Source organism: Pelophylax lessonae, assembly GCF_965119305.1.
Source record: "Pelophylax lessonae genome assembly, chromosome: 3".
Lineage (NCBI taxonomy): Eukaryota > Metazoa > Chordata > Amphibia > Anura > Ranidae > Pelophylax > Pelophylax lessonae.
This window is the reverse complement of record NC_138770.1, coordinates 49,242,441-49,266,069: the sequence shown is the minus strand read 5'-3', so window position 1 is coordinate 49,266,069 and position 23,629 is coordinate 49,242,441. Positions and strand designations below refer to the sequence as shown.

At 45.1% G+C, this 23,629-nt stretch overlaps 2 protein-coding genes across 2 annotated transcripts in view; one reads left to right on the top strand and one right to left on the bottom strand.

The window, feature by feature from the left end:
* The window catches only part of LOC309550900 (3-galactosyl-N-acetylglucosaminide 4-alpha-L-fucosyltransferase FUT3-like), a 1,045,386-nt gene that overhangs the window by 477,568 nt on the left and 544,189 nt on the right, over positions 1–23,629 (bottom strand). The window lies entirely within an intron of this gene.
* Positions 21,202–22,881, top strand: LOC309550895 (E3 ubiquitin-protein ligase TRIM39-like; the record flags this gene model as incomplete). Its single annotated transcript, XM_082251281.1, has 1 exon — positions 21,202–22,881. One exon carries the CDS (start codon positions 21,202–21,204, stop codon positions 22,855–22,857), a length of 1,656 nt encoding a protein of 551 aa, XP_082107407.1. The 3' UTR covers positions 22,858–22,881.

Here is a 23,629-nt window from a genome sequence, read left to right as displayed (position 1 = left end):
GCCAAAGCTTCTTTCTCGGTCTGAGAATAACGTCTCTCTAGATCAGTAAGGGATCTGCTTGCATACTGAATAGGCCTGTAATCGCCTGTGCATTGTCTCTGAACCAAGATGGCGCCTAACCCCACAGGGCTAGCATCGACAATAACTTGGGTGTGTGCAGTAGGATTGAAATAAGCCAAAGTTGTGGCGCAAGTCAGCCGTCTCTTAAGTTCATCAAATGCACCTTGTTCCAAAAAAACCCACTTCCACGGGACTGCTTTGCGAGTCAACACTCTCAAAGGTTCACTGACAGTCGCCATATCTGGAATAAACTTGGCACAGTAATTCACTAGCCCAAGAAAACTGCGTACTTCTGCAGGGTTTTCAGGATTTCTGGCATCAGACACAGCTTTAATTTTACAGTCCTCCGGACCAATGCCCCTGTCAGACAGCACATGGCCCATAAAAGTCATTTTATTCATTTGAAATGTGCATTTCTTCTCATTTAATGTTAACCCTTCAAGCGATTTAGCACTGCACGGAGACGTTCGTCGTGCTCCTGTGTGTTTGTTCCCCACACAATTATATCATCAGAAATGTTATGTGTGCCTTCACAACCATGTAGCACTTGCTGAATCACATGTTGATAGGCCTCCGGTGCGGACGATACGCCAAACATCAACCTCTTGTATCTAAAAAGACCTTTATGGCTTGCAAATGTAGTGATGACTCTAGATGCTGGGGTCAATTCAATCTGATGATAACCCCATTTCAAATCCAGTTTACTGAAGACACTTGCCCCATTCATTGCAAGCAGAACATCTTCAATAGTGGGAATTGGATGTCTCTCTCTCTGCACAGCTTGGTTAGCACATCTCATGTCCGCACAAATCCGAATATCTGTGCCCTTTGGTACAACAACTAACGGCGATACCCACGGAGTGGGCCCTTCCACAGGTTCAATAATGTCAAGGTCTAGCAGCTCTGCCAGTTTGTGCTCAACAGGTGATCTCAGGCTATAAGGAAGTCTGCGTACTGGCTGTGCAATAGGCTTTACATGTGGATCAATGTGAAGCTCCAACTGAAAATCCTTTAATTTTCCAAACCCAGAGAAGCAATCTTTAAATTCCTCTTTCAATGCAGAAATAGCAGGAGACACCATATTCACTCTTGCGCTGCCTACATCACGGCCAATCTGTAACACCCCTAGTGCCATTGCGGTTTGACGACCAAGCAGAGGCGACCCTGTGCCATCTACAACATAGAATTCGGTCTGCAATGGAGGACCAGTCTCATGTGTTTGAACAGAGGTATAAAATTTGCCTTTAAGTTGCAGTGGTGTACTGGAGCCATAAGTATAAATCTGTTTAGTGGTGTTACACAATTTAAGGTGATTTTCTCTGCCATTAAGACTGTGCCAAGAAGCCAAGTCCATAACATTGCATGTAGCTCCAGAGTCAATCAACACTGACACATCTGTATTTCCAATCTTAATGGTTAATGTCCCAGCTTGCAGAGAACACAGGGAGAATATAAATTCACAGTCAGGAGCACTCTCTTTATCCTCAGCTATAACATTTACTTGTGCAGATTGTCCTTTGGTTTTGTTATCTCTGGTTGTACTTCTACACACAGCTGCAAAATGACCTGTCTTTCCACAAGCATAGCACATTTTATTCTGTACCACAGTGCAGTCCTGACTTGTGTGTCCCGCCCTGCCACATTTATTGCAGGTGATATGTAAAGTCCTCTTTGGAAAACTCTCTTTCCTACTCCAGATATTCCTATTATTATAGGTAGGTTTGGAGACTGTATTGACAGATGCAGTGTTCTTGGTTTCAATATGCAGAGCCTGGAGCTCAGACAGTTCAATGGCTCTTGCAATCTCCTGCAGACTAGTAAGTGTGAGACTAGGTTCTCTCAATAATCTCCTCCTGAGGTGCACAGATGTGCATTTCTCTATGACCTGATCTCTGATTATCTCCTCAGTTACAGTCCCAAAATCACAAGACTTTGCCAGATATTTCAGCCTAGTCACATAACTGTCTGTGGTTTCTCCCAGTTCTTGCACAGCCTGTCTAAACTTATATCTTTCATAGGGAATATTTTTCTTTGGCTCAAAGTACTCACTCAGTCTATTCATGGCTGTCTCATAGTCTGAATCTTCCCCTGTTGCTCCCAGGGTTTCAAAAATGTCCTGAACTTGAGGTCCAGCTAGATGCAGCAGCATGGCTCTCTTCTGAGCAGGTGCAGTCACTCCTGTGGCTATAACATAGAGCTGAAATCCCTTCTTCCACTTGTCCCAGCGCTGTGAGAGACTAGTGTGGTCTCCAGACACATCAAACGGTCCGATAGCCGGTAAATCCAGAAAGCTAGCCATCCTCGTCGCCAAAATATAGTGTATTAACACAGACAGGCTTGTACAGGTTGCTTCTTTATTCACTGCACATCAGCATGCAACTAACTTCAGCCACACCCAGCTCCCAGACATATACATAATTGTAACATTTTGCAGACAGCAACTTAACCCGTTGCTTACCATACTACAGTCCATAAGCTATATAATGTCAGAGCCCTGCTACCCCTCACCTTCCACTTCGGGTGCTGTCATTGTGTAAGGCAAAGGGCTCCAGCTCCACCATGTTTGGCTTTGATGTCAAATATGCAGGACTGGCTCAGCTCCACTCTCTTCCCTGGCAACTGACTCGGCGTCACGGGGGGCCTCTCCTCCTCCCCCAGCCACCCAGGTAACCCAGGGGAACCCATAACCAGCAGCTCCCAAGGTAGTGCTACATTTTGGGGCTCGTCTGGGATGTTGCCCTGGTTACCGGCCTGGTTGCTAATGGCAATGGCCGAAGAAAAGTTTCAAATACACCATTTTTGCTTCCGGGACTTTGTTCTAATGCTTAATCCAAGTGTCTGCTCTACAGGAGATAGGGAGAGTGGGATGAAGATAGAGGTGACGGTTGCCCATGGCAACGCAAAGATTCCAGTCAGAATTGCAATATGTGCCCACCAATGGCGGAAATCTTTTACTTGAGCTACCAAATGTATGCCTCTGTGAAGTACTGGCAAGTGGAAAAAAGGCCTCTCTTCATGAAAAAGGACTGTGTCTGCTTGACAGGAAAAGGTGCAAGTGTGGACAGAGAAAATGGCGGCCAAGGGCACGTGAATCGGTGTGCCTGGGGCCGTGTGTGTGTCAAGGCTACATGGAATGATGTTGACCGTGCATAAGACAGCGGGACATTTATTCTATATAGTGACAGTGTCAATACTGTGAAGATAGCTGTCGGCCATGCCAGGAAGAGCAGTTGAGCTTTCTTCGAAGACAGTATAGTGATGATGGGCCTTGCTTGTACATGCTGGGAAGAGGACTGTTGACTGTGCATATGACAGTGGAACAATTCTCTGGACTGGCAAAGAGGGACAGCTGGCTCAAGGTGATGGAGACGCAGCTGGGGCCCTGCTACAAGCAAGAAGAGTGGATGCATGTCTGGCGAGGGACATGGTCCGCTTTGCAGTAACTTCCATGTCAGCTGAGTTGAGAGAGAGCGGCATTGGAGGGGTTACTGCACCGCGCGGGAAAGCGCACGCTGAAAAGTTCTGCCTGGCAGGAGGAGCATCCACCAAGAAAGAAATGTGGGTGGAGACGTCGTTCACGCCCAGCCAATCAGGAGTGACAAGGGAAGTCCATAAATTACTTCCTCCTTCGGGTGTGGCTGAGAGGGAGACACGTGTGCGGAGAAGCAGCATGGAGATTGCCGGAGAGAGAGCGCATCAGCGAATGTTCCACCTGCTGGCAGAGAACCTGCTGGGCAGACCCAGGAGCAGACCGGAGGGCTGAAGGCGATTGTCCTGTGGGATACAGGAGTGCGGATGGTGCCCGATGGAAGAGTGGCGTTATGCCCTGGAGGAGGCGTGGAGCACTTAGACCTGGTATGTCCCCAGTGTTTGAATGTGACTATGCGGGTGCAAGCGTGGAGCCAGTGTGGGCACTGCGGCTATCTGCTGCTGCGGGTGGAGAAGGGGTGGTCAGCCCAGACAGCTTTGTGTGTCGTTGGAGATGGGAGTCACTCGGGCCTTGTCGGCTCTGGAATCGGGACCTCTCCGAGGAGGTGGGAGAGGAGTCTTCAGAGTGCTGATGCAGCTGGAGGTCATGCAACCTGGCAGTGGTTCAGTCTATGCATCAAAAGAAACCCGGTTGCCAGAAAAGGGGTGCATGCAGATAGTGGGGGCCGGGAAGTGGCCACCTTATGCGCTGAAGGCTACCGCAGCAGGAACAAGGTCTGCTACGATACAAATTAAGGAGGAAAGATGGCCAGCGGCGATCGGGGCTCCTCCAGCAAGTGTGAGTAGTGAGGAGGAGGCCGGTGTGGGCAGGGCCGCTGATAGGCCAGTACAACCGGCCCTGTTGTACCGGGCCCGGAGTCCTCAGCTCAGTAGGGGGGCCCGGTGAAATCTCTAAACAGCGCAAAAAAAAAAAAAAAAAGCCTTACTGCATGCATCTTAGGCTGCGCCTGTGTGTGTGTGTTTTTTTTTCTTTCTATGGCCCCTCTGCGATGTTGTGTGCTGGGGGGAGTCTGGGACTATTTTTTCTATTTCGGGCGCCGGCGCATCATGTCATCAGCCCCGCGCCGCGTTCTACGCTGACGGAGGGCGCCGTCCGGCTCAAGTCCCTGTTCCGTGAGAATTACCTACCCCGTGAGAATTACCTACCCCACGTCACTTCCGGCCAGGAATAGCTGAGCAGCGCAGCAGTGCGCATGCTCACAGGGCCGGATACCTAAAGGGACAACAGAGGAGCAGACTAGTGCGCATGCGCACTAGTATGGAAATAGCACAGTGTACCGTTGAAAAAACCTACCCACGCGGCGGTTAAATAAAACAGCGGGGCTGCAATACGAATCATCTCCGCTCGTGTGCCTGTCACTTCCCTGATCTCGGCAACTAAATATAAAAGCGGCTGGCGTCTCCGTGATTTATGTTTACATACACCCGCCGCCGCTTTTATATTTAGTTGCCGAGATCAGGGAAGTGACAGGCACACGAGCGGAGATGATTCGTATTGCAGCCCCGCTGTTTTAATGTAAGCGCTGCATTCCATACAGTGCCGTGAACCGGAAGTGACGAGGGGTAGGTTTTTCTCACGGGTAGGTAATTCTCACGGAACACCGGCCGCCTGTCTGCACTTTCACTTTGCCTTGAATGCCTATACCTTCTCTGGCGGAGGGATCTATTATCCTCCGCGGCTCCGCCCACGGCCGGCACTAAGCTCTGCTCTGCTCTCCACTCATCCTGCGACGAGAGACAGAGGCTGCCTGTGCTGTGTGAGACTCGTGATTGTGAGTGACTCAGTGAGTGACAGCCCAACTCAGCTTAGAAGCTACAGCGGTGAAGACTGTAGTAGGCTGTGTAGCAATCAGAGGAGGAGGCAGCTGCTTTTTAAAGTGTGAGTTCAGCAGTCCAGACAGGAGGAGGACGCAAGTGTTTTACAACAGGTGTGTGCTTGGGGGATGGCTTTGGCATGAGGGGGGAGCGGGAGGGCACTGTCTCTAGCTGCAGCGCCAGCACATACATGGCATGGGGGGGGGGGGGCATTGTCTCTGACAGAGACAGTGCCCCCCCCCATGCCATGTATGTGCTGCAGTCAGAGACAGTGCCCTCCCCCCATGCCATGTATGATGCATGGCATGGGGGGCACTGTCTCTGACTGCAGCTCATACATGGCATGGGGTGGGGGCACTGTCTCTGATGCACATACATGACATTTGCATGGGGGGGCACTGTCTCTGCAGCACATATATCATGTATGTGCCGCAGAGACAGTGCCCCCCCCATGCCAATTCCATGTATGATACATGGCATTGGAAGGGGGGGCACTGTTTCTGCGGCGCATACATGGCATTAGCATGGGGGGACTGTCTCTGCAGCATATACATGGCATTGGAAGGGCACAGTCTCTGCAGCACATACATTGCATCGGCATGGATGGCACTGTCTGCTGGCATTCATGCCGATGCAATGTAAGTGCTGCAGAGACCGTGCCATCCATGACGATGCAATGTAAGTGCTGCAGAGACAGTGGCATTCATGCCGATGCAATGTATGTGCTGCAGAGACCGTGCCATCCATGCCAATCCAATGTATGTGCTGCAGAGACCATGCCATCCATGCCGATGCCATGTATGTGCTGCAGAGACAGTGTCATTCATGCCAATGCCATGTAGGTGCTCTACAGCGGATGGCATGGTCTCTGCAGCACATACATTGGATTGGCATGGATGGCACGGTCTCTGCAGCACATACATGGCATCGGCATGAATGCCACTGTCTCTGCAGCACATACATTGCATCGACATGGATGGCACCATCTCTGCAGCACATGCATTATGGCATTGCATCAATGGCATGGATGGCACTGTCTCTGAAGCACAATATGGCATGGATGTTACCATACACACGACAGAGTTATCATAATGCTGATGATCTTAACCAGTTGCTGACTGCCCCGTAGCAGATTTACTGCTACAGGGCCTTCGCGCTGCACAGGATCATATATATATATATATATGAGATTCTACATTTCCGGGTATTGGAGCCGATCACAGACATCCCAAGTCTCTCGCGACTTGCGGGAGTCTCCCACCTTTGGCTGGCGGCTCACGGACACCCGCAACTGCCGTGCGATCTCCCAGCTGCCGCAGGAGACTTAGGATGTCTGCCGAAGGAGAGACCGACGGCGATGGAGCCGAACACTGCAGCCGGAGGATGACGTCACCGCTGTGAGCCGACCGACACTCTGGTGGTATGGGATGGCTTTGTCCAAGCATCACACGGCCTTCAGTAGCCGAGTGCGGCCTGTCCCATACCATCGGATTGTCGGTCGGCTCACAGCGGTGACGTCATCCTCCAGCTGCAGTGTTCGGCTCCATCGCCATTGATCTCCCCTCCACCTCTTTGCCTGGACAGAGCCCTTTGTGTGTCTACAAGCGGACCGCTGGAAGTCCCCCATGGTATGTTACACAGTCCACTGGGGTTAGCATTACAAGGAACAGGTTGTCCTTTTTCTCCCAGCACTCCCAGCCTTTTTTAGACAGCTGCAGGATTGGCTCCTATTCGGCTCTATCCACTGACCAGAACACTCGGCTTGTCTTAAAGGGTCAGTGAAGCAGAAAGCACATGACAGTATTATTATTTTAACTGTTTCCCTTGTTCATCTTAATAAACAGTAAGTTGTTTTACTTTATTTGCAATGGCATTAGTATTTTTCATCACAGCCCCAAGCGTCTCCTGGTGAGACTCCCAAGCGACTCTTTTGTGTGCATTTTCCTAGCATCCTCACGGTCCCTAGGTTGATCCTCTCTGGCAGCTATAGGCACATGATTATCACAGCGCTTAGTCTCTTTTTTTTGGTTTTAGATACAGGAAGCAGCAGCTCTGCTCTCTACTGCAGCCGCTGCTTCTTCCAGAGTACCCGCATGACCAGCATTACCCGCAAGCAGTAACCACCAGCATTACCCGCCTGCAGTAACCGACAGCAGTCTTAGAAAAGGTATGTGCATTAGCGTGTGTCAATTGTTACAATATGTTTTTTAATAACTAGTTGTGTTTTGTCATAATATGTCATGTCCTTGTTCATACACGTATGAATAAGGACGACATGACATGTTCTAGCTACCTAAGTCACAGGTACTAGGGGTGCAACTATCCCCCAGCACATAACTGTAAATATCCCAGCATGTGCAGTGTATCTGACTCCTACCACCATCACCACTTCAGATCACTGAAGTGGTCGTGGTGGTTAGAGTGTTCCTTTAATATCTCTCAGAAAAAGTAAACCTCTGTATACTGATTCCATTTCATTTGAAGTAACCCAAAACTGTCTGGAGGAAGGTAAATATCACTTGAAGACAAAACTGCACTTTGTTTAAAGGCGGGGCCTAGGGTGGGGCCGGGGGTGGGGCTGGGATGTGACCAGGGGCGGGGTTGGGGTGGGGCCATGGGTGGGGCTTAAGGGGGCCCCGTCAGCTAGGCTGTACGGGGCCCCATGATTTCTATCAGCGGCCCTGGGTGTGGGGTCTCCCAGTTTTCAGAACCAATTTGGATCCATAGAGTAAGGGATGGACAACTGGAAATCGGAGGATAAGACTGAGTGGGACTGGGGGACTGAAGCTCGGAGCAGTCCGCCATGTCCTGACACAGTAGAGGCGCCTGATAAGGAAACAAGTGATTCTGTGGTGAGAGGGGAGCTTGTCCAGAGTCTGGGGTTCTGTGAGGCCTATGCCAGTAGGGTCCCAGATCTAACCCCACCTACAAACTATGCCTGGGCTCGGGATCAAAATGAGGCCTACAGCTCCCTGATCAGGTGCGAAGAGACCCCATTTTCTCCAGATGGGAGAGGGAAAAGGAAAACCCTTCCCAGATTTTCAAGGATGCAGCGGTGGCTGCAGAGGAAGCTTGCTATGGAATTCGAGTACGATTACTCTTATGCTCCATGGGAGGTTATGTTGAAAATCGAGGCAAGAAGAGTGTCTTGGTGTGATGAGGCCATCTGGGACTTTCTGTTCATCCCCAAGCCTCACAGGAACTCCACCAGGGCACATCTCTGGGAGAAGTTCAACTCAGTCAAGACCCTATGGAACTTTGGGCGATCCATCTATCTGGACCAAGTGGAGGTCCGCCGCCCAGACGGTTTGGGCCAGGCTTGGTCGATCCATGTTCGAGACAGTCATCCAGATTACTACATCTGAAGAGAAAATTACATTGAGAAAAAAAAATGGCTGGCTAGCCTATCCAGAACTTAGAACAATAGCAATTCCAGTTGCTGTTGTTGGGGCGTGTACCCCCTTTCATCACCTCTTTCCCCTTCTATTCCTATGGAATTGGGTGAGGACTGCTAAGCTATGGCCAAAGGACTTAAAATTAAAGGGGAGCTCCCCTCCAGAAGATGGGACAGATCCCTGTTGCTGTTCTGCAGACCCCTTCGGCCACCGGGCCAGGGTCTTGGATACAAGAAAAAAAAGAGGAACTTTTATTGCAGATCCTTCGGGCCATCGGGCCAGGGTCTTGGATTACAAATTGCTATAGTTCCAGTGAGACTACCTTTGGGCCAAAGGGCCATAGTGGAACTATACAGATGACTGTCAAAGAAAGCGGGCGGTGCATCCTGGAACTCTTTGGTGGGGGGGGGGGGTGCTCTAGTGCAAAAGACCCCCAAAGTAGCTATTCCTGACTTTTGCAGGACTGTGGGTTGCTCAGGCTCCAGTGACCCATCCTGCTCCAGAGGAAGAAGAGTGCTGATAGGCTGCAGTGAGGAGAGGCTGCACGCACTTTCTTCCATGAACTCTGCATTAGGTAGCCAGTGGTAGGACACAGACTCATCTTCTGGGAAAGATACTGAATGTTGTGTCAAGACTAGACGTGCAGAGGAGTCAGGGGTTAGGATGAGAAGATCGCCCCTACGGGGAGGGTCTTCTAATTACATTATGGATGTAGATAGTAACCACCACTGTATATGTGTGCGATGTTTAATCTTGTGCTTCTTTGCAGGTAACACCACCTTTAGTGATAGACAGTTAGGGTGTCTAGTTACTCACCAGGCCAAATTTTGTTTGGTGGGGGGGGGGTTGCATTTCTTTAAAATGCACCTGATGTGTATATCTGTACAGAAGATGCATATATATATATTTTCACTTAAATTATTTGTACATTTGTTCTTTTTTCCCCTTTCCCCCTTTCCAGGTTTGTGGGATACTCCTGAGTTTTTGGTAGGATTTTTGAAGGGGGCAGCTTCCCCAGAGCCAACGGGACGTGGCTCATTTTTGGTGGGGGGTGGATGTAGTACCCTCCTAGGTAGGTGCTAGGAAAACGCATTAAGTGGCTCCTTCTGCTTATCAGGGGAGCCTGATCAGTTAGTTTTGCCTGTCACATGTTTCCAGGTGTGATTTATTGGGTCTAAGGGAGTCTCCCCACTGTATCCAATAAGGGAGCTTGTTGGAAAGTGGAGGAAACCTAACCAATAGCACACCAGGGTTTATGGCTGTCTCAGTGGGTGGGCATTCTCACAATGCATCCTGGAATTTGCAATAAATCCTGAGGGAGCATGTGACAGGCCGTCTTTTGGCGGGAGCAAAGTCCCAGGAGGAGGTGGATGGATGTCTCATCTCCTGCAGGTGTGAGGAAGGGGGTTCAGGCGGTGGGCCTATTGAACCAGGTGTGGAGCTGAGCTGCAGAGGATCCAGAGAGCTGAAAAGTGGAGCTGCTGGCAGTATCTTTTGGGAAAAACAGTATCGTGAGTACCAAGGGGTCTGCCTAAGGATCTGCCTAGGAGAGGAGACCACTCCAGAGAGGTCAGTGGGTCAAGGAGCTAGCACAGAAAGTAACAGTAAAGGGGGTGCCACGTAGTTGAACCTGAAGATTAGGAACAAAGGGGGTGCCAGGAAGGGCCCTGAAGTTGTTCAGCAGTACAGTTTACCTCAGGATACAGTTTACCTCAGGAAACTCAATGATTCTACTTCACAGCCAAGGGCAAAGTGAAACAGCGGCCTAGCCGTGACTAGCGTTACTCAGCGTTATTCAGTGTTACTCAGCGTTGTTCAGCATTCTCAGGTCATCCCAGCCAATTGTGCATAGTGTATAAAGTTGGAGTATCCCACTCATTCCCTTCTCCTATCCAAGTAGATATGTCTACTAATTTTATGTTCGCGAACAGCGAACGCGAACTTCCGCAAATGTTCGCGAACGGGCGAACCGCCATAGACTTCAATAGGCAGGCGAATTTTAAAACCCACAGGGACTGAAGTTGTTCAGCAGTACAGTTTACCACAGGATACAGTTTACCTCAGGAAACTCAATGATTCTACTTCACAGCCAAGGGCAAAGTGAAACAGCGGCCTAGCAGTGACTAGCATTACTCAGCGTTATTCAGTGTTACTCAGCGTTACTCAGCATTGTTCAGCATTCTCAAGTCGTCCCAGCCAATTGTGCATAGTGTATAAAGTTGGAGTATCCCACTCCCCTTCTCCTATCCAAGTTCCAAATAAAAACACAAAAACCAAAGCTACTGGATTGTTTTCTGACTGAGCTAAAACTTGGGAAAATGTCAAATTGTCATGTTGTTGCTAATGGTAACCCAGGGGAACCCGTAACCAGCAGCTCCCATGGGAGTAGTGCTACAATAATATATCTGTACATCCAACAGTTGAGATGGAAAATTAATATAATTCTAACTCATTGGCTTCCTAAATACTTCTCACATTGTTCTGATCAGATCAGTAAATTCTTGGATGTGTTATGGAAATGTTTCTACTCACCTCACTTATCTACTTAATAATCAGGCTAATAAATCTAATAAGTGATTATAACCTTTTTGTCTATAAAAGAATCTAGCCAATGCTGTTGAGGCTATTCCTATTAGAATAAATAATGAATGATAACTGCTAAAAAATAAAGATCTAATTTATTTTACAGAAAAGAAACTTTAGATGAATCAATTATGACAGATGATAAAATCTTAAAAACAACGATCTTTACAAATAGTGTTGCAAATGGACAAAGTTACACAGAACAATACACAAGACATAGGCGTCATCTCACACATAGAAGCTGTACCTTAGGTTACCATCTTGTCCAAAATGTTGGAAGGGCAGGAAGAGAGAGAATGAGACCCCAGCTGGCCTTTTTATTGACCACAACCACTCACCAAGGTAAAGACACTTTAGAGTGGGGGGAGAGAGGGTTTTCACAGAATACAGAGTCATCTTAAGTCAGGTCTTTCCTGTTCCTTCCCCCACCAAATGGTCAGCTTAAAGAATGTTAATTAGGTTTTTGGTTCCCCCTCACATCCCCCGCAGCTCCTTCCAAGTGATTGCCTTCAGACTGTTCTGATGCTTTGGAGTCACAAAAAAATTCAATATATAATGTTCATTTCAGCTTAAGAATATCAGAATTCAATATTTCTATTACATTTCCCCCTGAAGTTCGTTCTTTGAACTTAAAAATTTTGTACCCACCCACAACAGCCCAGAAGGCCCAACCCCCCACCACCACCACTGCGGCCTCCACTTCTTTTCTTGAACACGACGAAACTCTTTATCTGTTCTTATGAACACATCAACATAGACTTGAGACTGAGAAGCCATAGAAATCCTGGTGTCTCTGAGGACTCACATCCGGACCATAAGTTCATATGCAACGATGTTTACTCACTCCTCTGCCTTGGAAGAGTGGAACTCCATCATCAATGGTGGGATCCTGGCATCTTTTAACCCCGTAACAGGGGAATGTTGTGCGATGTTTGCAAAGATTGGATCGGACCGCGAGATGGCACTTTTCAACATGGTTAAGGAAAGTTCAGTCTTGCACCTTTGTCTCAAGATATGGTATGGTGGTTGTTGTTGCTTCTTCAGGTGGTGGTAGGGAAGGCCTCTGGACAGTTGTGCATGAATACGAAAAGAAAAGGGAGAATGTCAGAATATAGTTGTTGGGGGGATCAAGATTGTTGCAGTTGTGTGGCCATTAAGGATTATTTCTTATAAGGACTATAATGTTAACAGATTAAAGCAGTAGGCAGGTTGAGGGATGTAAAATATAATAACATAAGACCTGGATTTACAGGGATACTCTTTTTCCATTGGTTGTTAAGTAGGGTTCTGTGGGTTCCCATCGGACTCTTGAAGCTGAGTCAGAAAGAATGTCATAATTCACAACAAAAAAATTGTATGACTGGTGTCTTATTATCTTAGAGAATAAAATATAGAAATCAAAAGAACAACTTAGAGAGCATAATATTAAACTAGGAAAGGGAAGAAAGATAGGCAAGTAATGAAAAATGAGTAAAAAGGATGAAGGGAAGAAAGATAGGTAAGTAATAAAAGAATGAGCAAAAAGGATAATACAAATAAAAATAAAAAATAAAAAAATATAAAAAATTAAAAGAATATATAAAAACTACCGATTTAATGCTGCTCCAACTGGATAGTCAAAGAGCATTGAATCTGTATTAAAAAAAAAATTCACTAATACATAGTTGCCCTGAAATCTATTGTTGACTGCACTGAAAAAGGAGAGAAAAAAACAAGAAAACAAAAAGCATTGCAGCAACTACTATGCAAAAAGGGCAACTCCTTTCCCTCACTAGTGATCAGCAGTGTGAATTTGCAGGTCAGGTACATGGAGATAGTAAGGAGAGAGTAACATAAAGTTGATCAAAAAAACTTTTAGAATTTAGGTAAACCTGACTGCACTTAATTACTCCAATTTAGAGGCCTCTCCCAAAAAAACAAAAATTCAAAAATTTAGTTTGTTTTTCCTGTAACTTTATATTGTTTTAGGGTCCTCTATTAAATAGTTACCCAAATCAGGACAGCAACAGGGTGGAGTTCACTAAAGCTGTAGCCCTAGGACTGTATATGCCCATTAAAAAAAACTTAACCTGAGATATTCTGATTAATCTATTTTGATCTCAAGATATCACCCAAATCATCAACTCCACTCCTCCTAAGGCATCCTGATCTCCAGCTCCCATGTTACTTCCTCCCAGGCTCACTATCAGGACTGCTCCAGAATCTATAGAAGTCCATACTCCAGTATGTCAAGCCAGCTCCTACCCCCATCCACCACTAGGTGATCCCTGAAAACTCATTTATTCACTGAAGCCTACTCTACTTCCACCAAGAACTTTACCTCAGCCAACTCCATCAGATCATTTCCCCCTGCAGCTATTATCTTTTTGTACAACCGCCTCCCCTTGGATTATAAACCCCTTAGGTAGGGCCCTTCTATTAACGCATGGCAGAAACTGTGGGCGCTATTCAAATCCTGTTGCCCAAAGTCTAACTACCAATTTTTTAACTCTGCCCCAAATCCCAAAGGAAGTTTCTGCAAATGTAAAGGGGTGTCATGTTTGATATGAAGTATTTTCTCTGGGGTAATAGGGGTACGTCCCGGTGCTCCTGCTATATCCATGCCAAGGACAAGAGAAGATGTGCAATAGATCTCCGAGGTAGTGTACCCCGCTCAGTACAATTTAACCTGATGCTGAACACAGTGCATCACTAGACATTTGATATCAGCACCAGTGCCCTGGTCTCAAATAATTTTAACTTAGTTTAGGACAGGTTGGGACAATACCTTGGCATCCATGACACATGACCCCTTCCTGTGCCAGCATTGCTGACTCATGATTCTGTACTGTTTCCTTTGACATAACACAATACTTTCCTTTCTCCAGCACCTGTCAATATCAATCATCTGAGGTTGTCCAGACTCATAAACCATCAGAACATAATGGACTCTGGGGTGTAACACTGTAGAGTCGGATAGGATAGTACCCAAATTGACCAAGGTATACGCACGATGTGCAGTCCCTGCAATCAGGGACGAGAACAGTGCAAATCTGGTTTTGACAGCCATGGAACGGAGTCATCCACCAATCCATATGACTCATAGTAAACTTGGATACTACCCCCACCTTCCTGTCTTTGCAAAGTGGAAATTGTCCCCCTGAGGAAGAGGCAAACACTTTCCTTGGGGTCCTGGAACACCTCTCATTGTACCTGGGTGCTGGACAGAGTAAGTGGCATTTTCTAACCCCTTCACCTACATGTAGCTCCAGACTCCCCAATGTGTTCCTGAGTACCTTCCGGTCGATAGTGTTTAAAGCACCCAGTGCCATGCCTCCAGCTCCTGCAGTCTCCAATAAACCTCTCTTTAACCGAACTATGGGAATAGTCTGAATACCCGGATTGAAATTAACCTTCCAACATGTACACCTGATTCTTTACAAAGGCTGCACACCTTGTGACCCGTTTGTCAGTCCGGTAATCGGACAATGTTATCCTTCACCCATACAACATAAACTGCGTACACTATTCTGATAGGACTCACATGGATGGCAGGAGCATAGTACAGCACTGGGGCACTGGTCTTACTGGCATGCAGGACACAGAATACTAGTTAAGGTACACAAGGAGTCTAGGACAAGAAGGACACCTATGGGCACCAACTGGGGAGAATACAGCATGCCCACACATAACAAAAGTGAGGGCCCTTTGAACGGTCAAGGCACAAAGTCCGAAGCTGGCAACACACTATACAATTCGCATACAATTTTCCCATACAATGCTTCTTCACAGTCATCAAAACCATACAATATGAAGCCAGACCTAAACACTCTCAAATTGGATGCAACCAGGCAGGCCCTTGTACCACATATCCAAAGGTAAATCTAAAGCAAACTGAACAACAAAAATTGCATAATGTGTATCCAGCTCAAGGAACTTCTGCTACTGGGCACAAACAACCAATATCGAAAAGCCACATAAAAACAAACAGGAAACTTTAAGAGCAGATAGTTGCATGGTGTCACTGGGCAGGAAATAACCTTGAAATACACTTGGGGACACACAGAGAGACTGCTAGGAAGACAAAATTACATTAGCCCTGAGGCAATGAGCTAAGTTTGAAAAGAAAGGACTGGCTGGGTGTGTGGCTAATTGACTTAACAGCAGGGGGTGGACCAGTCTACACCATGCAACCAGTCTGATATACACAAGTATATCAGGTATAACAGCAGACCCTTACAAGTTAGATCCATGGAGCTACAAGTACCAGCATAGCTACTGATCTTTGGGCATAGAGGAAACATATCTGTAACAGATCTATTCAAACTCTTAACAATTCCAAAATATCCTTACCAATAAATGCAGTAACACTGACAGAGATTCATAACACTTCTTCAACCTAATATAGGTATTGGAGTGACAATTATCCACTGCAGTCCTAATCAAATTTTCATCTGTAGAAACTAAGTAGGACTGAAGATGACCAATCATATTGTCAGTGGAAATATGGGATAGCAGACTTGAACTAGTTGGTTTTGCTTATCAGTTGAGGAAAGAAACTTAATACCAGGGCTCTACATATGTCGGATCAGAACATACACCACACATGGTCTAGAACCAAGCACAGCCAAACGGGCTGACATCAGAAGCCCCATCTAAATAAACCTAAAAAAAAAAAAGAAAAATCTATTTTTATATAAAGTTGTCTCTGAAGGCTGTGATCTCCTTTGGTTCTGAAAGCCATGAAACCCAATTATCGAATCTGAAGGATAAAACACCAATAAAATTTAGAATTACAAATAAACATTACATTTTTTCTTCCTCCTAAAAATAAACCGATGGTTAGGTAAATGTGACAAAAAATTAGCATATGAAACACACAATTATACAATACATTACATTCCATAAAGAAAGACAAACATTTTTCCTAAGTTGTTTTGGAACAGTGCACTTTTTCAAATACCAAAAATTGTGGAGCTCAAACTAATTACCACGTGGATTTTGTTTATGGTATACCATTAATTCCCCAAAAAAAAAATATTTCACCATGGTCAAAAATGAGCAGCTCGTAAAAAAAAAAATATTTAGGTGGTACCATTTATTCACAAATCATAATACCTCACCACAATGACACTCTTTAGAACTGTCTCTCTGGAAAACAAAACACGTGTTAGTGAATACACATCTCAATTCACTATTACAGAGATCTCACCTTTCACTTTAATGAATTACCAGGCAATTTGCATGAAAATACACTCACAGATCTGACTAGAAAGGAGGGGGGTCAGTGGGCTGTCAGCAGCTGTGACTACAAAGTTTAGACAACACAACATATATAGTTCATGTATTTCACAGACCAAACTTACTCTCACAATTAGCTAGGTTAAAGACAAACTCTAGACACCACAAATACCGGCATGTTTTCTATAATAACCTGTACGTCTTCCTTTCAATTCCTTAAAATCTGTTTGGTAAGTTTGAAATTCTTTCAAAGACCCATCCCAAATCTTTTCCTCATTCTCATCCTGTATGGACACGTTCTCTAATTTAGGATTTTGGAATGGGACCCATGATCTAGGCTGTTCATACTTATTACACCTAGGCCATGTTGCAAAGCATGCGGAGTACACTTCAAAATCACCTCTCGTTGTCCTGTATGGATTTTGTTTCACTACTTTTTCAATGGGACGTGATAGACAGAATCGAGCTATGTGGCCAAATAGTCTACATGCATAACATTTTATCTTATCTAAAGTTGTACAGCGTCTCTTAACATGAGGCTTCGTTATAGGTGACTGAGAATGTTCGATGGCTACGACTGGAAAGGTTCCAACTGGATTAGAAGCTTTTTCTGGTACTTTACAAGATATTGGGGCAATTTTGTGAGAACTCCTACCTTCCATGGATTTATCCCTATTGGTACAAACATTAGGTGTGGGTGTCCCACTGAATTCGGACATAACCAAATCAGTTGCTTTGTTATCCACCCTTTTTGAAGACTGAGCAAGCTGCTCCTGACAGCTGACAGATAATGATTTTACCTCACTTTCTGCATCCTTCAGTCTTTTTACCAGCTGATGAACTTCTTCCTGTAATCTCTGGTTTTCTATTACTAGGTGGCGGTAGCTAGCATCAGAATTTGACTTAGAAACTTCTAAAGTACTCATGTTTCTTTTGGCTATTTCTAGAGCTTCTTTTAGGGACGTGTTTTGCCGTTTTAAATGTTCATGCTGTACAATGCAGATCCTTTGGTGTTTCTGTGACTCCCAATCAGCTATATTCCTTTCAATAGCAGTTGCAAGTGACAACAAGAAAGAGAGGGGCTTATCTCTCCAGTCTGGATTTGCAGTCATCAATTTTTCCCTGATTTTTCCTCTCAACCCAGTAATGAAGCTGTGTATTAATACGGGTGACAGGGTGCTGTTAGAAATGTCCCCACCAGCTGATTTCACGGCATGTTTAAAGTGATTGTAGTAAGTCATACAATCTTCCTTTGGTCCTTGGGTCACTCCTGACACCTTGGTCCAAGACTGGGGGGGATATACTGTTTTAATCAGTTGTGCCAATTGCTTAGTGAGTATACACCCTTGATGGCTGGAGTCAACATATAGGGTCTGTGGAATATTTGTTTTACTGAAGATTTCATCAAAGTCCCCGTCTCCACAAACCCTTTTCATTATTTGAAGCATATCACACCAATTTGCATTGTAGCTTGCCTGGATGTCTTGAGGCTCTTTTGCAAATTTAATGGGATCAGTCCCTGGATGGGGGATAACACTCAGAAATCCCTTCATCTCAGAGGGAGTCCAAGGTACGTGATGTGTCATCTTTCCAGTGGATCTCCCATTATAATTATAAACGACCTGCTCCCTTACAGGATAGACAGATATGTCATCTGAAAAAGATATTAACTGTTGATTGGTCTTTTGGGGTTGTGCCACAGAATTCCAATAGGACTGGGAAAGATTGTTGCTGCCAGGTGGTGGCACTTTATCTAACTGAAAGGCGTCTTGAAGGGTGGCATTAACAGTTCCAGGGTATACAGGTGTGCCCACATTGGGTGTTACCATTTCCCTGTTAGATTGACATGACACAGGTCCTTGCTGTGGAATACTAATCACTCGGGGGCATAAAGGTACATAGGCAGTGTACCCAGTACCAGAACTGCCAGTGTTGCTTTCAGCAGCAGCATTGCTCTTTACCTGCTGTCTAGGGGAAAATGCTGGCCTGCAGTCAGTAAATGGAGGATTACTGTATTCGGAAGGTTCTTCCGTCAGAGGGGAAGAAAGTACCCCTTCTGACGGTAAATGATCTTTGGTACTAGGAAGCCTTTCCCCCCCTTAATTCCAGCATGGCATCAGTTCCCTGCTTTGTTGTTCTATTTTCCTTTTGTTTCAGTGCTTCACAGAAAGAGTATCTCTGTGATTCATCCAGGGTTTTAACTTGGGTGTCAAATTTAGCAGCAAGTTGTGGCTTTCCCTTTTTATCAGCTGCTGAAAGATGACAATTCAGATCAATGCTTGAGCACTCTGCTGACAAGGACTGGGCAATTGCATGAGAAGGCCCAAGTCCTGACAATTGCTTATTGTCCCCCTGTTCATAACTGCCACAACTTTGGGGTTGTGACTTGTGTGACAGTTTCTGCTTGTCCCTACATTGAAGTGTTGCTTGGAAAGATTTCTCCTTAAATCCCAAAGCAAAAACATTCCCTCCCTCTGCCCTGTTCAATGATTCTAGCATTCATATACTCCAAGCATCTCTTTCATTTGGGCGTGTCATCTTTTTGTGATGAGCATAACACAGCTCCTCCCATGCTTTAACCTTAAATGTACCTCTTTTATAATACTTCTTCCTAGTCCAGCGATCCCAATCTTGAATATATTTTACAACCCAAGGCCCATATTTATCAATCATCTCTTCCTTCGGGGTCAAGTGGTAGGGTTCACCACGGTTAGACGCCCTCTTTGAAGCAATTTTTTTACCCATCCTTATGGATTATGGACCCTGAATTAATTTCCCAACCTTAAGCGGTTGCCCTCAGAGGTAGCTAATCTCTGGCCAATGATTGGGTTGACAGGTACCGCCCCTGTCACCGTTGCTGCTTTTTTCACTACTTGTCAGTAAAGGAATTCCTATGCTGACTATAGTCCTTCAAAGTTAGCCTGGAGATTCCTGAACTTCCTGCGAGTTCAAACCCCCCCCGTGGACTTTTCCGAAGTATTCTAAAAAATAAACAATGACTATTACTTCTGTTATCTAAAGAAAGGCTAGCATAAACTTGGATAATCAGAACCCTTTGAGTGCTTGGAGTACAGAGGGCAGTTAATAAAGGCACAATTATTTGCAAAACGATTTGTAGAAGTTACAATATAGCCAGCGTTCACAGGTCCAATTACAAAGCTTACAATCTATTCATACATATCAAGATTATTCAGTGCGACTTAGGCTGGCCACACATGTTCAACTTTCTTGTACAATTCTATTTTAATTATACCGTTCATATCAGTCTCATCAAGGTATTAGTACAGACAAAAGGTAAAAAGAAATGAAAGTTCTTTAAGAGCTTGCTACTAGTCTGAGACAGAGGTGACAAACAAAGACAATTAGCACTTCATAGATCAGCTCTGTTTTCCATATAAATATTTAATCAAACATTACAAACTCCTCACACGAGGCTCCATCTGTTATGGAAATTTTTCTACTCACCTCACTTATCTACTTAATAATCAGTCTAATAAATCTAATAAGTGATTATAACCTTTTTGTCTATAAAAGAATCTAGCCAATGCTGTTGAGGCTATTCCTATTAGAATAAATAATGAATGATAACTGCTAAAAAATAAAGATCTAATTTATTTTACAGAAAAGAAACTTTAGATGAATCAATTATGACAGATGATACAATATTAAAAACAGTGATCTTTACAAATAGTGTTGCAAATGGACAAAGCTACACAGAACAATACACAAGACATAGGCGTCATCTCACACAGAGAAGCTGTACCTTAGGTTATCATCTTGTCCAAAATGTTGGAAGGGCAGGAAGAGAGAGAATGAGACCCCAGATGGCCTTTTTATTGACCACAACCACTCACCAAGGTAAAGACACTCCCTTTAGAGTGAGGGGGGGGAAGAGAGGGTTTTCACAGAATACAGAGTCATCTTAAGTCAGGTCTTTCCTGTTCCTTCCCCCACCAAATGGTCAGCTTAAAGAATGTTAATTAGGTTTTTGGTTCCCCCTCACATCCCCCGCAGCTCCTTCCAAGTGATTGCCTTCAGACTGTTCTGATGCTTTGGAGTCACAAAAAAGTTCAATATATAATGTTCATTTCCGCTTAAGAATATTAGAATTCAATATTTCTATTACAGATGACACGATCAGCAGATCTCTTTCTCCTCCCTCCTGTTCTGCACACAGATATCTCAGTAAGTCGTCTCTCTGACTCCCTCCTTCTGACCCCCTCCATCTGACACTCATCTACTTAGTTTAGTTTCTCTCTTCTTCTCTTCTATTGCAGAGGTCATTGTAGCCGTATTAGTGCACTTGTGATGGAGACAATTGAGTACTGTCCGTGATACTTTTTTATTTGCACTAACATACAATTTTTCAGGACAAGCTTTTGGGGTATGCCCCCTTCTTCAAGAGTACTGCTAGGATCTTGAAGAAGGGGACATACCCCGAAAGCTTGTCCTAAAAAATTGTATGTTAGTGCAAATAAAAAAGTATCAAGGACAGTACTCAGTTGTCTCTTCTATTGCAGTAAATTCTCCCTCTGACTCCCTCCCTCTTACTCCCTCCTTTCTGACTCCCTCCCTCTGACCTCCCTCTGACCTCTGACATACAGCTACTTAGTTTCGTTTCTCTCTTCTGCAGGCAGCAATGGCATTGTCTGATGCGAGGAAGGAGCTGGACTGTTCCATCTGTCTGAACATTTATACCAATCCTGTGACACTGAGATGTGGACATAACTTCTGCCAGGACTGTATAGAAGGTGTGCTGGATACACAGGGGGGGTCTGGAATTTATTGCTGTCCTGAATGTAGAGAAGAGTTCCAGGAGCGGCCTGAACTTAGCAGGAACACAACACTACGCAGCATAGTAGAGAGTTTCCGATCTACAGAGCCAGAGAAGGAGAAAGAAAGCCAGATCTTCTGTACATACTGTATTCACTCTCCTGTACCTGCTGTTAAATCTTGTCTGCATTGTGAAGCTTCTCTGTGTGATGATCATCTGAGAGTCCACAGCAAGTCATCCCAACATGTCCTATCTGACCTCACCACTCCCCAGAAGAACAGAAAATGCTCCGTCCATGAGAAGATCCTGGAGTATTACTGCATGGAGGACTCGGCCTGTCTCTGTGGGTCCTGCAGGCTGCATGGAGACCATCGGGAACACCAGGTGGAGACACTGGAGGAGGCATCTGAGAAGAGGAAGGAGAACCTGACTAATGCTTTGCCGAAGTTGGTGAAAAAGAGAGAGGAAGTGGAGGAAAGTCTCAAGAATCTGCAGAAGTACAAAAGAAAAGTACAAGACAGTGCAGATGGTGTAGCCAACAGAGTCACCGCCATATTCAGAGACATCAGGAGACAACTGGACATCCTGGAGAAGAGAGTTCTGAACAAGATCTCTTTCCAGAAAAATAATGTGTTATTTCCAGCCGCTGATTTAATCCAGGATCTGGAGATAAAGAAGAATGATCTGTCCAGGAAGATGCGTCGCATCGAGGAGATATGTAACATGACGGATCCACTGAGTGTTTTACTGGAATCAGACACAGGTGACTTGTGTGATACTGAGGATGGAGATGAGATGGACAAAGAGAGACGTAAACTCCTTCATGGTGGGGGGGATCTGGATGTGACTAGAATCTCGCACACATTACATACAGGATTATCTGATATAATAACAGTGGTCGGTGGAGCGATTATACCAGTACCTGCAGAAATATTACTGGATACAGACACGGCTCATAATTACCTTAATATCTCAGATGATAGGAAGACTGCACACAAGGCAAATAAAAATCTGAATCGCTATATTACAACAAATACATTTCAGGCCCACAAAGTAGAAAATGGCAGTATTTATGATTCTAGTCTGGGCAAGAATGTTCCACAATACAGGGAAGTGATATCTCCTCAAGTGTTGAGCAGTCAGAGTTTCTCCTCAGGGAGACATTACTGGGATGTAGATGTTGGGGGGTCAATGAAATGGAGACTTGGGATGTGTTACCCCAGTATAGCCAGGACAGGAGAGATGTCAGAGATTGGATGTAATGAGAAGTCCTGGTGTCTGGAGTGGAACGGTAATCTGTTATGGAAACATAACAAACAATCTAATGTATTGGCCAACATCCCAATACACAGAGTCAGGGTGTGTCTGGATTATAAAGCGGGGCGTCTCTCTTTTTATGAGTTGGATATTCCGATCCGACACCTCCACACCTTCACTGACATCTTCACTGAGCCTCTCCATGCTGCATTTTATGTAGGGGGAGGTCATATAAAGATAGTTGGGGGGGAACGGGACATGTGAAAAATCTTCCCAGAGACTGGTGACATCACAGGGATGATGAATCTCATTGGTGGGACATTTAATAGCATAAAGTGGGAGGCTTGGGCTTTCGCTGGACGACCTATTAATAATACATCCATAAAATTCTTCTATTGACAACTGACAGGTTATTTACAGGAGACTACATTTCCCAGCATGCTAAAGAACATAGCTGTGCACATAGATTGTTTAACCTCTTAATGCCTGAATGTAGTTTTGCAACTTTAGCATGTGGTAGTAAAACTTTGGTTGGGTTCACACATATGCAGTCGCGGTTTTTAGTGCGGGAGTTCGGCGCGGTTCTGTTCACCAGTTCAGGTGTGATTCAGGTGCAAGTTTTTACCTGAAATTGCACCTGAACTGTACCCAAAATTGTACAAAATTTTTAAAACTGCACAACGGCCGCCCCGCACGTGTATGAATCGGCTCTATTGAGAGCCGGTCCGATTGACATGTTATGCGAATAGGATGCAGTTAAAAATGCATCCAAAATGCATATATGTATACCCAGCCTTAAACCATCAGAAAATGAGATTTCCCTGCTGGCACACAGTTTCCCAAAATATATAGCAGACCCTAAGGGATCTTTGGAGAGGTAAAATGACTTTCTTTTAAACTGTATCTTTCTTTTTTTTTTTTTTGTTAATGTAAATTTCACTTTTGCTGTAGCATATCCTACAGCAAGAATGACAAAAAAATTTGCACAGAGTCCCCCAAAATGCATACCAGAGCATGGGGTTCCCCCCCAAAAAAA